This window comes from Protomyctophum bolini (assembly GCF_963924005.1).
Source record: "Protomyctophum bolini genome assembly, chromosome: 14".
In the NCBI taxonomy this organism is placed as follows: Eukaryota; Metazoa; Chordata; class Actinopteri; order Myctophiformes; family Myctophidae; genus Protomyctophum; species Protomyctophum bolini.
In genome coordinates, this window is record NC_137875.1 from 27194315 (window position 1) to 27209498 (window position 15184).

General features: G+C 41.7%; 3 protein-coding genes across 3 annotated transcripts in view; 2 read left to right on the plus strand and 1 right to left on the minus strand.

Moving 5' to 3' along the window:
* Positions 1 to 27: 27 nt before the first annotated feature.
* On the minus strand, positions 28 to 2931 carry borcs7 (BLOC-1 related complex subunit 7). Its single transcript, XM_080782550.1, has 5 exons — positions 2794 to 2931; positions 2461 to 2523; positions 2272 to 2315; positions 2127 to 2147; positions 28 to 1980 (listed from the first exon to the last, which is right to left on the minus strand). Exons 1-5 carry the CDS (start codon positions 2923 to 2925, stop codon positions 1929 to 1931), a joined length of 312 nt encoding a protein of 103 aa, XP_080638676.1. The 5' UTR covers positions 2926 to 2931; the 3' UTR covers positions 28 to 1928.
* A 558-nt stretch (positions 2932 to 3489) lies between these two features.
* On the plus strand, positions 3490 to 9825 carry cyp17a1 (cytochrome P450, family 17, subfamily A, polypeptide 1; the record flags this gene model as incomplete). Its single annotated transcript, XM_080782940.1, has 9 exons — positions 3490 to 3550; positions 3645 to 3922; positions 4126 to 4264; positions 4840 to 5075; positions 5185 to 5271; positions 6317 to 6541; positions 6888 to 7057; positions 8159 to 8262; positions 9539 to 9825. 9 exons carry the CDS (start codon positions 3490 to 3492, stop codon positions 9823 to 9825), a joined length of 1587 nt encoding a protein of 528 aa, XP_080639066.1.
* Positions 9826 to 13279: 3454 nt separating this feature from the next.
* LOC308327802 (calcineurin subunit B type 1) overlaps positions 13280 to 15184 on the plus strand; it is a 32162-nt gene continuing 30257 nt past the window's right edge. The window contains exon 1 of the mRNA XM_080781357.1: positions 13280 to 13548. Coding sequence (XP_080637483.1) covers positions 13546 to 13548 — 3 coding nt within the window. The 5' untranslated portion in view covers positions 13280 to 13545. The remainder of the gene's footprint in view (positions 13549 to 15184) is intronic.

Sequence of the window (15184 nt, forward strand, 5' to 3'; positions counted from 1 at the left end):
TAGATTCTCCCCAAAGAATGCAGTAACTCACACTGAAAGATAATATATTTTACAGAGATTGTTTCAAAATATACAATTTTTTGTCTATACATATACACATACACATGTTTTCCCAAACATAAATATTTTGGCTCTTTTTGTATTTTGATGCACAAGAAATGTTTATCAGCGGTTGGGTTTTCAGTACAGATGTAGATCATGTCTGGGTGGAACATGGCAGCAAATCCTTTGTTTTATTTCCCCAAGTAAAGTATTTTTTTCCCCCTGTGCATGTTCTGTAGTTGCCTTTGTCTTCCTCCAGGGATGCTCCACTTGGGATGCTTTGAGCCAATATTGACATTTTAACAAAATTGTTTGCATTACAGTAGGTGGTCTGTGCTTTAATTACTATACATAAGCAGTACACGCAGACATCTTTTAGCCGTGCATTTCAGTAAAGGACCTAACACGATACACACACACGTTAAATTGAAAAAAAGTTAAATTAACTCAAGATATTACTGTGTAGTAAGACCATTGGGGGTCATATATATAATGAACCTGTTAATACTCCAGGCTTACCAGTTAGAGCATCCCTATTGCATTATTGTAACTTGGCAATTTCAAAATTTAAATAAAAACAATTAAACATTTACTGGTATTAAGTCCCCTCATTGTCAGATGAGACACAACATTAAACCAGCAGAGGGTGCTGAACATTGTAAGTGAACTAAAGTTTTTGAGAAAGTGATGATTCCAGGTTTGTGGTTTGACACTAGTCCACACAGCACCATTCTTGCATCCAATTGAATTTATACTTGACAGTCAAGTGCCATGGTTGTTCAATTAATTAAAACCAGCTTTTAGGTCTAACGTGTGCTTCCACACTGTCACAAATTATTTATTTTGAGTTTCAGAATGTTTTGCAGTTTCATATCTTTTACAATTGTACAAGTGAACTTGCGTCACACACTGGAGAGGTTAAAGACTTATCAGTTGTTCAAGGATACAGATTTGTCACACCAAAGCATAGGGCCTTGTACTGCCTTTGTAGTTTCAAATGAGTTGCGTGGGGGGCAAGGCAGGCGAGAGCAGAGCTCTACGCATTCAGAACCCAGACCATGGCCATCTGTCCTTTGAGGACCTGATATGGTGTCATTATTTTGGCTCAAGGTTCCAAATATTGGCTGCTAACCCACCAACTTGCAGCCAATGTGGGTCTCGCATTATACCACACAAGTGGGACCTTGCACAGTCGGCATGAAATAGTATTCAGCTATGGTAAACCACCCCAATCACATTTAAAATTTAATTAAATTCCACGACTGGGAGGGTTTACCAGGCTAGCATTTAGCAGCCAGGAGACATGTAGTGTCATCTGTACACTGAATAACCGTCCTAAAACATGTCCCTTATGCAGTACATAAGACACAATCCATCTGTGCTTTGTTTAATTGTATGGTGATAAAATGCTATAAAGAAATTAAAATGACGCAAAATAGAAAACAAAGAAGATTAAAGGCAAAATATAGCAAAGCCAGGACAACTGCATTGCATTACTGTGCAACGTTTGAAAGTATGTGTTGTGTGCAGCCTGAGCTCAGGCAACCTTTAGAGGAGTTCAGGGGCACTCTAGGGTGGCCAGCTGCTTGTCCTTCAGACATACGCTGATGCCTGCAGCTTACCATGCACCATACTGCATGAACACTTAAACTGTCAAAGTTCATTGTTTTACAGCACATATGAATTGTCAGTTCCAGTACGTTTGGACACTCATTTAAGCACTGTGCAGCTGTCACTTTCAGCACAGAGGTGACAGGTAGTCCACTATCCAGTCAAACATACTGTAGAATCCTGTGTTAATTTAACTCTGTGTACAAATGTAACAAAAGCGCCCCTCATGTCTTCTGCTAAAAACAAAACAAAAAAAACAATGTATACCAAAACTGTCATTTCAGCAAATGTTTCAGCTGTTCCTGAAGGTTTTTTGAGTGCTCCACGCTGCAGGATGAAAAATAGAAGGAAAAAACAATAATACAAGACAATCAGCATGGAAATGCTGTCATACAGTATGTTATGGCTTTCCTACCCCAAACCTACTGTCCCCATCCCCTAGACATAAACAGAACTATAATGTTTAGACTTACTTTTTCTGAATGGCCTCTTGTCTGGGTGATAAGAGAGACATGATTATCATTTCAGTTATTTCATTTACATGTAGGCAAAATCAAATGGTCCTTATATTTCAGCTTGGTAAATTAATATGAAAACGAACACTGAATCAATACTTACTGATATTGTAAATGTGTGGTGATGATGGACATTTTTCTCAGACTCTGCAAGGAAATAACAGGGCAATGTTCAACATCTGACATCTTGTGGCTCGGAAGGCGTACTGCGATTAGCGTGGCTACGTACAACGTGAAGCCGTCCTATTCATACTCATTAGCTATAGCTAGACTCATAGATTGTCATACTTACATCTTCAGAGTGTAGAATTGCATCCTCCTGAATAACCATGTTTCTTGCTGCTTGGCCAAGTAGCTGAGGGGGGAAACAAAAAAATACATTAGCTGGATAAAGAGGCTAACTGAGAGCTACGGTAGCTTGCAATGTTATTGTGTCAGCATTCGTCTAATTCCTATCAGTGCACTGGTGTTAATTGAAATGCTAAATAATAATGCGATTGACATTATTATTTTGCATGTCAAGTGATGCGATTGTGATCGTAAAGGATTTTCAGAGTAGATCAGACCCGGTAGTACTGTATTAGCCGCATCCCAAATGTGATTTATTATTTTAACACCGTCTAACCTCCTGACTCCGGGACCCCTTCAGCACCTGGCGGGTCAACGCAATAACGTCCCCGCTGCAAGAGCCAACTTTATCAGATAATAAGCCTTTAACAGATTGGCCGAACCTCGGCTGGGACTCTGTGGACGCCATCTTTGCTGTTTGTTGTGTTTAGCTACGGCACGTCTGCAGGGACATAATAATTCAGTTTCTCGTTCTCGTAGTGAAATCAGTAATCACATTGGTAGGCTACTGATGGATGTTTAGCTACTGCGCTATAGTTTAAAACCCAGCTATTCATCTATCTATCATGTATGTTTTTCAGTTTAGTATTTCTCTTCTTGTTATTAACGTCACAAGTTGTTCAATTCCATTGCACTTTGCAGTGTTGGAAAAACAACAAAACCCAGCTCCTTAACTGGGCTTTTTTGTGTTATCCTTTTAACAGTCATTTAAAATTGAAAATTGCACTAGTTGCAAACTGATAAAGTATTCAATCAACAAAAAGCAAAAACATTGTAATGCAAGAAAGCGGAAATGTGAATAATAACCACCATTTTAACTATGTGTTTTCTAATTACAAGTATCTCCCTCCTCCTCCCCTTTCCCTCTCTCTTCAGCATAGGCACATGAAATGTGACTTTGTTTTATTGCCAACTCCCACAGACGGATAGATACCACAGCAAGATCTATGTTGTTAAGGGGAGGGTCAAGGAGATGGCACTGAAGGAGGCGCATAAAACTCGCCTGCTGCTCGACAGTTATGCAGTCTGCATCTGTCTGTGGTGCTGCTTCACCTGATCCTCCTTTGCACGCCAGACTTCTCTCATAAAACATGGATTGGTGTTTGTGTGCTCTCATGATCTTGGCAGTCCTGTTGGCTTCGTTTCTGGTTCTGCAGGCATGGATGGCATCTCTGGGGGGGCCCGGGGACCCTCCTCACCTGCCTGCGCTCCCCATTATAGGCAGTCTGCTGAGTCTGCATAGCGACCGTCAGCCACACATGCTTTTCCAAGACCTGCAGCAGAAATACGGACACACTTATTCCCTCATGATGGGCTCACACAATGTCATCATTATCAACCACCACTTACATGCCAAAGAAGTGCTGCTGAAGAAAGGAAAGATCTTTGCAGGAAGACCCAGAACTGTGGGTGGTGATTTGATTAGCCTTATTATTATTAGAATAGAATAGAATAGAATAGAAATAGGCCATTTTATTCATCCCCCAGGGGGAATTAAAAACATAGGTGCATCAGCAATGCATAGCCTGGCAATATATATTCTTTTAATCATCAAGAAATGGATTACAATAATTGGGATGTATCACTAATCTGCGAGGGTTTAATCCAGGTAACCACAGATCTGCTCACCAGAGATGGAAAAGACATCGCCTTTGGAGATTACAGCCCTGTTTGGAGATTCCACCGCAAAATGGTCCACAAAGCCCTGTGCATGTATGGCGAAGGCTCAGCATCCATTGAGAAGATCAGTGAGTAGGCCTAGTAAATTCTGATGTTTGTTTCCGTAAAGTAGCACTATGTAACTTGTCCAACATGTATAATGCTAATACAATATAACTTATACAATTGGGGTGGTTGTATTTTGTCACCCAGCTCTTCTATTGAAAGATTTAGATCTTGTCAAAGGTCATGTCTCACCTAAACACAGGATCTGACAAAGATTTTGACGTGATCAAAGATAATCAAGATTCAATTTATCCCTTGAGCAAGCAGGCAGCGCCAATACTGTCCATGAAATATAGCTCAAGTGCATTAGATTAAAATGGCTAGATAGATGACACAAAAACGGTTAAGTTTAGCTTTCTACCGTATTTTCTTCTAACTGGTTCTTGCGACTCTTATCCCCGTGGACAAAGGACAAAATGACAATGTGACACTTTTACTGGTGTTCCTGCACCTCGCTTCATCATCTGTTCTTTGTGTCCTGTGTGACTACTTTGTTGGCGACAACATTTCCCTTGTGGGATCAATAGGCCTATTTATCTTTTTCTAATAGAAGTAGTAGTATTTAATTTAATTAAAGTACACATTCACCCCTCCCCAGTCTGCCATGAGGCCCAGTCTCTGTGTGACACCCTGTCTGAGGTGGCGTGTTGTGACCAGGCGTTGGACATGTCCCCAGAGCTCACCCGGGCCGTCACCAATGTCATCTGCGCCCTGTGCTTCAACTCCTCCTATCGCCGTGGAGATCCTGAGTTTGAGTCCATGCTGCTCTATAGCCAGGGTATCATTGATACGGTGGCCAAGGACAGCCTGGTGGACATCTTCCCCTGGTTACAGGTAGGTAAAATCACAAGTTTTGTCATGCAGAAAAAACAGACAAGTCAACATCCTGCCTATTCGCCTGTTTACCAAACTAATAATGTACCCATATATATCTCACTCTCAGGTTTTTCCCAATGCGGGTCTGCGCCTCTTGAAGCAGTGTGTGTCAACCAGAGACTGTCTGCTTCAGAAGAAATATGATGAACACAAGGTAGGATTCTTTAAGACAATAGAAGAACTAGCCTGCCAGCGATAATAAGAGCACCTGTCTTCAATTTGAAACTGGTCCTAGACAACAAAGTCTTCTAAGCTTGACACCAGAAATACTCCCCCCCCCCCCCCCTCCCCCAGTGTTTTCTGTACATAATATACTATTATTGCTCCTAGTGTTGATGAGTTATTGTATGTTATATGTCTTTAACTATCTTGAATTGTATAATATATGACGACAATGGAAATAAACCCTCAGATATTTTTGTGTTCCATCCATTATCATCATTGTATCAATCAATCAACCAATCAATCAAAACTGCATTTTCACTATAGCCATTTGTACTTAGACATGCACATGGTTTAAACTTGAGACAAGCATTATGCTACTGGCATGAACTACTCTTTCCATTCTTCTTTGAATGTTCTGTTGTCAACTTTACTCTTCTTTTGGATAAATTAAATCAGTTTCACATGCCTTAAACAATACATGGTTTCTCTCAGTAACTAAGAAGAGACCTTGAACAATGAAAGAGCTCTTGTTTTTGATTTGCTATACTGTATATCCTCTAAATACCACATTCAAGGCCTGGTCATGGACAATATTATTAAACAATCATTTGTATCGGCACCTGTAACATTAAATTACTCACAAACTTCTATGAGTATACATTGATTAACTTTTATAGGAATATAGTTGTATCTAACTTCTAAGGTGGTCTGTTGCATGTTCCAATTATTAAATTAGCCATCGATTGTGTTACAAATTCATCTATGCATTTGTCATAGGTCCGCCGGCCAGCCAGCCCACCGGACGTCCCTATGATAGTATTAGGATATGAAATGGGGCTGAAGTGGTTAAATAATAATATACATTTTGGTATTTTTGAGTCCCAAGAGTCCCTAGTAATGTAGTTTCAAAAGTACAATATTTCAATTTTAAATGTAGCCTGAGGGAAAGTCATGTGCTTGCAATGAAAACAAATAATCCAAAAATGTACTTAAGTACAGTAGCCTACTCAAGTCCACCACTGGTGTGCATGTAGGCAGACTACAGTGACCATGTGCAGCGGGACCTGCTGGATGTTCTGCTGGGAGCCAAACACAGCGCAGAGAACCAGAACCCCAACACAGCCGAGTTCAGTGCAGAGACGGTGGGCCTCAGCGATGACCACCTCCTGATGACAGTGGGAGACATCTTTGGAGCTGGGGTGGAGACCACCACCACTGTGCTCAAATGGGCCATCGCCTACCTCCTCCACCATCCACAGGTATGAACGAGACATGGACAATTAACACTGTAAAAGGTTCACCATCAGTATACCAAAATTACCAATGGGCTTTATCACATGCATGCACGCATGCACACATATAGTTTTATGTTATAGTATCATGAGGTTATATTATCATTAAAAGTGATGAGTAGTGTTTTGGCAATTATTTGGGGGCCCACTTGCAATACCCTCATGGCCCACCAGTGGTCCCCAGCACACAGGTTCAGAAACACTGCTGTATTCTTTCTTTTCAAGGTCCTTTTATTATATAGATATGAATTAACATAACAAGCATTATTCACAGAGGAAGACACCATTTGACTTCACTTGTGTGTGTTCTCAGGTGCAGAGCCGTATCCAGGAGGAGTTGGACCTTAAAGTGGGAGCAGACAGGACCCCCCAGCTCAGTGATAGGGGCAGTCTACCCTACCTGCAGGCTACCATCAGGGAGGTGTTACGCATCCGCCCTGTGGCACCACTTCTTATCCCCCATGTAGCCCTCGCAAACACCAGGTACTGCTGGGCGGGCACACACACACACACACACACACACACACACACACACACACGATTGTAGATCGACCCACAGGTTGAGGACCACTGCTCTAAACAGGATTTGCGCACTCAATAGTGAATAGAAACGGCAGAGAATCTGGTGACACCAGGTAGCAGAACTAGTTGATAAATCAAACTCATGCAGATCAAAAACTCTTCTCTTTGTTTTTCCAGACTAAATACTACAGAAAATTGATCTGGACGGATTTAGGCTGGCTTTGCCAGCCATAAAGCTTAGAATACAACATATAGACATTCATTTTCAAATCTGCTAAATGTTATCACACTTCCTCTCAAAGATAATCAGACAGTTATATATTTTTAGTTAAGTTTTATCCCACGATTTTGCAACCCATTGTTTTTTATCTAATGTAATTATGGGCGCTACACTTCTACACATCTGCCAACCTGGGGAGAGCAACGGACTGACCTCATGCTTCGTTCTATGCATAAGGAATCCAAGCTGCTTCTTTTCACCTGACAGGGGCACATGGAAGGAACACGTTATTCCAACCAGTTCCTTTCCCCTCCATCAGGTGCCCAGGCTGGTCAGGGGGAGGCAGTTTAGAGACCAGGATTACTGCATGTTTTGTTTTTGGTGAGGGTACCACTACCTACCCTAGGGATCACGGGAAGAACATGCAAACTCAGATCGTTATTTGATATACCGGTAACCATTTAATATAGTGGTTTTCAACCCTTTTAATTTCAAGGTCCATTATTTATTCGGCATTTGAGCCACGCACAACCATTTGATGAGATTTAGCCTCTCAGACACAAAACAAACTCATCATTTTTGTTAAAATTTTGTCCACAATTTCATGCTGTATTGATGTGGTACCATAGGAGAGATAACAGGCAAAAGATCTAAATAACAATTCTTCTACATTCTCTAATTGTGTAGACTTCTTGTAAATTAAGTAATGCAGATACTGTAACAATAATTTAACTTTTGAGTTAAATATATGTAAGGGTCCATTTGGTTACCAACTCTCCATCATTTAAGGACCACTGGTTGAGAACCACTGATTTAATATGATCTCATCTGACTCTGTCTAGCATTGGGGAGTACACAGTGAGGAAAGGAGCTCGGGTCATCGTCAACCTGTGGTCACTGCACCACGATGAGAAGGAGTGGAAGAACCCAGAGCTCTTTGACCCTGGTGAGAATAATAATATAACTACTACTTTTTTACAGAAAAATGAATCATTGATATGTGATGAAAAAGAAAAGGTATATAAACTGAATTAAAATATATTATACAGTATAATTATTTTATTACTTATTGTAAATTGTCAATTGTTTTAAATGTATTTCATTTTGTACTATAGTGATATTAATACTAAATCATGATCAGAGTAATATGTGTCTCTAACTTCAATTTCTGTAATAATACTTTCAAATTTGTTGAAATATACATGATCTAAAATACTTCCGAAATCTGTAGTTGGATTTGTATCTCAGTGATGACGTAAGAGAAATGGTCAGCTGTGTAATCTGGTCCCACCAGATACCACATTACGTCATCGTTGAGAGCTGGGACCAGAGTACACGGTGTGTATATGTAGGCTATGACTAGCTCTCAGTGATGACGTAAGAGATATGGTCATCTGTGTAGTCCCAGCAGACCAGGCACAGATTTACAAATTACAAATCACATTACAACTACATACAGAGTATGTAGTTGTAATTTGATTAGCAGTATACTGTGGTTACTTGGTTCCAAAAAGTGAAGCCAAGTTTTTTTCAACTGTAAGTCTGTGCCTGGTTTGCTGGGACCAGTTACAACATTACGTCATCGTTGAGAACTGGGACCAGAGTACATGGTGTGTATATGTATGACTAGCTCTCAGTGATGACGTAAGAGATATGGTCATCTGTGTAGTCTGGTCCCAGCAGACCAAATTACAAATCACATTACAACTACATACAGAGTATGTAGTTGTAATTTGATTAGCAGTATACTGTGGTTACTTGGTTCCAAAAGTTACATACGGTCCCAGTTCTCAGCGATGACGTAATGTTGTAACTGGTCCCAGCAAACCAGGCACAGACTTACGGTTGAAAAAAACTTGGCTTCACTTTGAAGAGACCAAGCGAAATGATTACTTGCGCGCTCTGCTTGCGCAAGTAATAATAACCATGATGATTTGATCAGCGTGGTTCCTGTAGTAACTACTGAACTCAAAAATAGTTTGAGCTAATTTTAAACTCTGTGCCTTCTTGAGAGGAAGTCACCTTCTCTATAATGAAAATTGGTACACCAGAGTTAAAGTGGCAAAAAATGTACATGTTCTGTAAGGGTCATTACAGGTACATTTTTAACAAATTAAATTAACATACAGAATATTTTCTCCTGGTGTTAATACAATAGACAAGATTGGCATACAAATAGATACACAGACTGTTATAAAAGCCTGATCCTTTCTTTCCGTAAGGTCGTTTTTTGGATGAGGACGGTACTGGCCTGGTTATCCCCTCACCCAGCTATGTGCCGTTTGGTGCGGGGGTCAGGGTGTGTTTGGGGGAGGCCTTGGCCAAGATGGAGCTTTTCCTGTTCCTCTCCTGGATGTTACAGCGCTTCACCTTCACTGTGCCCACGGGCCAGTCGCTGCCCAGTCTGGAGGGGAAATTTGGGGTGGTTCTGCAGCCAGTGAAATTCCAGGTGAACGCCAGGATCAGGCCAGGCTGGGAGAAGACCAGCGAGCCCCAGAAGTGTTGTTGAAATTGGCCGATGACGGTTCCTCAAAAAACAGACTGCGATTTGCCAGTGTATGAATCTGTCCACTTAGATAGTTCGAGACTGCAACATTCACAGAAGAAAGAAGAATTGGTAGTGTGAGTGGCAAGAAGACCTCCTGCGTTACACATTCCCCCTATTTGCCCTGTTCGGGATGAATGTGTAAGAATCTCCCTCAGCTTTACTACCATCTTTTTCAGGGCGTCCCACTCCTTCTAACATGCAAATGCATTCCATTTCCAGTGCCACAGCCAGAACCAGCTTGCATACATTGAACGAACACTCCACAAGTGTCTGTCTATTCAAATGTATAGGAACCCAACCAAATGTAATATCCATAATGTATATAATTAATGGTTAAGTTAAGTAGATGGCACCTCTGACAGGATTTAAAAAACAGCAGGAATACAGTAGATGGGAATAATAAAATACACTCTTCGCATTCAGTCAAAATCACACGCACTGTTTATGCTTGGCAACTCCGTTAGGTGGTATACGATCCATAGCTAACTTTTATAAACTAGCATCAATGCCATTTAGTGTAATTAAGACCTCAGCTTGCCTCTTAACTTGGTAGTTTTGACATCTAGTTCATCCTCCAAAAAACAATTGAAAGGTACTTGAGTAGAAAGGAGTATGAAAATACATTCTGTGTTTAAGGTGCATTTTTGAAGACCTTCTAACCTACTATGCGGTAGTATTTTCTACGTAGTCATTGGCCACCCCTCCCCCCCCCCCCCCCCCCCCCCCCTCATTAATATACAATTAGTGGTTTTTACATTGCATTTCAGACTTTTATACTCTATACATGAATGTTGAGTACTGGTGTTGTTGTTTTGTTCTGTATCTGTTCTGTAATTGTTCATGTATCTGTTGTCTGTCCTGTCTTATGTGCAAACTGCAAAGTTCAATAAAAATACTTGAATAATAATAAGGTGCATTTTTGAACATCTTAACATTGTGTAACATAACACACTGTACAGTGCACACAAGCCTTCAGCATGCACCTTGTTCTAGGTGTGGTCGGGTCATACCAAAGACTGTAAAAATGGGACCCAATGCCTCCCTTCTTGGCACTCAGCATCAAGGGTTGGATTGGGGGGTCAAATCTACTAATCAAATGATTCCCGGGCGTGGCACGGCTGCAGCTCACCACTCCAATTTTCACTGCGGTAACATGTGTGACAAATCGTACTTTTATATGGCAAGTATAATCAGGAAACCAGATTACTGTACTTGCGCATCAGTTCTGGTCCTACCCCAACCAAACTAAGCCCTTTTCAAACCTTTATTTGTTTCAAAGGCTTTAAGCAAATATTGCACCTGATTCACGATGCTATACCTGTTTAGGCAGGCCTATGACTCTGCATGACCTGTGTCTTCTGTGTTTTGTTCTGCTTTTAACTGTTTTTGTACTGTTTTTAACCTGTACGGCGACCTTGAGTGCCCTGAAAGGCGCCTTATAAATAAAATGTATTATTATTATTATTATTATTATTATATTTAGATCTTATATTTGATGTTAGCCCCTTCAAAAATACATTTGAAGGTCAAGCCATTTCCCTGTGCAAACTGTTGGCCAAAGCCTAATCCTAGAACAGAGGAAGTCAGAGGCTAACCCTTTATTCCAGACCAGTGGTTGCTTAGGGACTTGGGGTATGTGCTTCATATGGAGAGATTTCACTACAAGTTCATCTTCCTGAAAATATGCAACCTCTGTCTGATAAATGGTTGGTCTCCTTTGATGAGACTCGCTCAGGGTGTCAGGACTTGAGAACAGATTATTTTCATTCTTTAGGAAACTCATTGAAGATTGAATAAACCTATATTGCAATACACAGCTGTCAAATTCTCTTACATCACATAATGGATATACTGTAGTTGACCTGGTCTCACTGGAAACTGTCGGTGGGGCAGAGTGAATGAATAGAATCTTGCAGCTATAGCATCTTGCATCTTGTGCTTTGTCTGACTCAGCTCCCTGTGCACGCTGTTGTGCGTCACGCATCCGGTTGTGGTAGGCGCGGTTACCTTTGGGCAAATTGGTATGTGAAAAAGGTGATCTGTAACTGCCATCTCTTCATCTATTAGCCAATTTATCATTCTGTTGAGCTGGTCAAGTCATCGTGATGTCAGAAGTGATGTCAGCGGTATCACCTTTAATAATGCCTTGTCAGGCATGCCCAAATATGGAGTCTATGCAGATGTCAGAATGTCAGTCGGTGGGACGAACCCATATTTAGGCATACCCAAATATGGAGTTTGGCCCGGGCAGAGGCCTTGTGATGTCAGCTGTGGCCCGGGCAGAGGCCTTTTGTGGCGGTTCTGGACAACCGTGGGTCCGACCAACTCGACACCGGGCACTGCACTCTGTGGGGGTGTGGAACGTGTGCGTCGAATTTGAAGTAGGTGGGGCGAACGTTTCTTACATGGATTACAGATGTACAGACGTATAAGTGGCGGACTTTAGGGCCTTAGGCCTGTTTCAATCGTTTCAATTGAAACGGACCTCGAGCCTCCGGGGCCTCCAAAAAGAAAGTGCTGCCGTTTGGAAGCACTCATCGAAGTCACTATAAATGGCCCTGCGTACTACCTGTTTTGAATTTGCAGATAATGCAGGAGGCAGCAGCGCAACCCGTTAAAAAAAAAGGTTTTTGGATGGCCTCTGGAGGCTTGAGGCCCATTTCAATGGAAACAATTGAAACATATAAGGCCCTAAAGGCATCACATGCACAGAATTTCTTGACAAAATTAAAGTAGCTCAGTCATAACATGAATTATGAAACAAAAGCTCAGCAGATGTAATGTTGCAATGTTGGTGAGTTTTGTCATTTAATACAAGCAGATCGCAAACGCAAATTGGAGATTGGTCAATGGAGATTCATCCCATTCCCATTATAAAACAGAGACAGAGGCAAAATCAGGCATATTTTCCTATATAGGCTAATGCATAATTTGCATATTTAAATATACAATTTCAGAAAACTTGTCATACAATATATCATTGTTTTCATAATCAACTAGGGAAAATTCTTACGTTTTTTCATCCAATTCACCCATCATGTAGGTGAAAATAACGTGTAAAATGTGTGATAAATATGAAAAAGCTGCTCCTGTGGAAGTGTTATCATAAATAAATTTACTTATATTGAATTTAAATTTATGGTTTTCTCATTTCGTAATGAGCCCATGGATAGGCCTACATGGATACATGGGCTCATGGACTATTCGGCGTATTCTAAATTTAAGTTTACTGCCGCGCTACACCCCGGCCTCCACTGAGTGGTGCACGTACACAAACAGTTTGTAACACTATACTGTACGACGGAAGAAAAAATAAATAATGATAGACAGAGTTCCCGGATGTACTGTACGGCTGCACCTCCCCCCGTTGCCTCCTCTCTCTCTCCCTCCACCTCCTTGTCAAACCGAGCCTCCTCCGCTTACTGTCCCCTCCCAACGGGTCTCCCTGTGCCACTGCAGTGAAAGCGTCGGCAAAGGAGCTCAGAGAGGGAGGGAGTGTGTGTGTGTATGTATGTCAGAAGCTGGAGGAATAAATCTACAACGAGCCCTTTAATTTAAAACACTACCGCCGTATTTTGAGTTTTTTTTTTACAACTACAGCTTCGCGGCCTTTCAAGACACTGCTTTTCTAATCGCCTTTTTTCGTTAACGTCCTCTGGATTTCAACATCCAACCGGCAAGATGGTAAGAAAAACGACTTGTTTTATTATTTTCACCCACCAGCTGATAAAAACTACACGAGTGGGCAGGCGACAGGCCCGTGTCAAAAATGTGTCGAATAATGGCTAATTTATACATATTCGCGCGACTGTCTCTCGACAAATATGACGTGTTTTCAAATGATAAGCGACACGGCCGCGAGACTAAAGTATATTCCGTCAGTAATGTATTGTTTTGACAGTTCGTTTTTCGCGCAGGGCTGCGTTTGTTTGTCCGTTTGGAACACGCGACAACATAACATACCGCCCTGTGGCGAAGAGGAAACGCTCACTAGACTGCACTCACTAGACTGCATCGTACGACGCTGTCGCGCGCGGAAAATAGCCGATCTACAAGCTCACAGCGTGTCTCGGACGTGACACGTTGTGTGCTTGTAAATCGTCTATTTCGGCGCGCGACAGCGTCGTACGACGGAGTAGTACTGTAGTATATAGGCTGACGGACATTAAAGCCTACGTCCCAGATTGATATACGCTTCTTATCCCTTCTCGGCCTATAGGGTAACGTTACTTAAGTTACACTCCTATTCAAAACGAAACCACATCGGAAAAAAGCTTTAGCTTTACTTGTACGATACAGGTTAACAGTGACACGTTTTAGACGTCCGTTCCAGGCCAACTATCAACAAACCAAGGCCACATTGGGGCAGGATATATGTTAGGTTTGATATGGCGGTGCCCTGCCACTGCCCTTACATTTCCCCTGGGCAACTGTTCCATCCACCATCCAGGTGCCCTCACATTCCCCTGGGGCAACACTTCCATCTACCCACCCTATAATAAGGATTTCTGGACAGCATACAGTAGCTCTCTGTTGATAGTTGCAACACAACCATGCATGCACATACATTGGCAGGTCTGGCCCTGTGCTCCTCCAAGTGAATTGGCCAAAGTGACATTTGCACATTTATTTAATATATGGAATCTGCCATAATTAATAACTCACTGATCTGTATAGGAACGTGAGTGGATCACTTGACTTAATACAACAGGGCTCAGTTTGTGTCAAAATACTGAAAATAGCCCAGTGGCCACATTGGTTAGATAGACTAGGCGTCTTGAATTTAGGCTCTAGTAGCCCGTATATACAGCAACCCATATATTCATCATTCATGAAAATTTGATGACCCAGCATGTCAGTAATTAAGTCACACATGCAAGAGGTCCCATATAGACTATAGATTCAGCAGAACTTGCGGCCTGTCAGAAGGTTGTGACAGGGTGTGAGAGGATACAGTTGCTTGATCATGTAGCTGAATTATCTGATACTAAGGAACCATATGCTGCCTAGCAATCAAGCACCACCCACATACAGATGGAACCATGGTTAATGTAAAAGAGATAAAAGCTGCGACGACCAACCTCCACCAAGCAGAAGTCATGATCCACTCAGGGAGGATAAGCCTAGAACTGTTGTTCGCAAGCAGCCCACTCATTCTGACTGTATTTTACTTTGCTTCCTGACTATTACATTGCTGCACTCTCAGCAGCCTGGGCCCTGGTGGTGTCTACCTTTGCTCATGCTGGGGCCAGGGGTGAGACTTTATTGCAAAACCTCAGAGCCAAAGGCTGGTAAATTCTATCGTTGTCGGAGCAGATCG

Bases quoted from the DNA above. Each gene is read 5' to 3' on its own strand.
- borcs7 (XM_080782550.1), bottom strand. From the start codon at position 2,925: ATGGCGTCCACAGAGTCCCAGCCGAGGTTCGGCCAATCTGTTAAAGGC. The intron at 2,524-2,793 runs GTTAGACGGTGT...TTCCCCCCTCAG, and splicing joins AGGGGTCCCGGAGTCAGGAG to CTACTTGGCCAAGCAGCAAG. The intron at 2,148-2,271 runs GTAAGTATTGAT...CTTATCACCCAG, and splicing joins ACCACACATTTACAATATCA to ACAAGAGGCCATTCAGAAAA.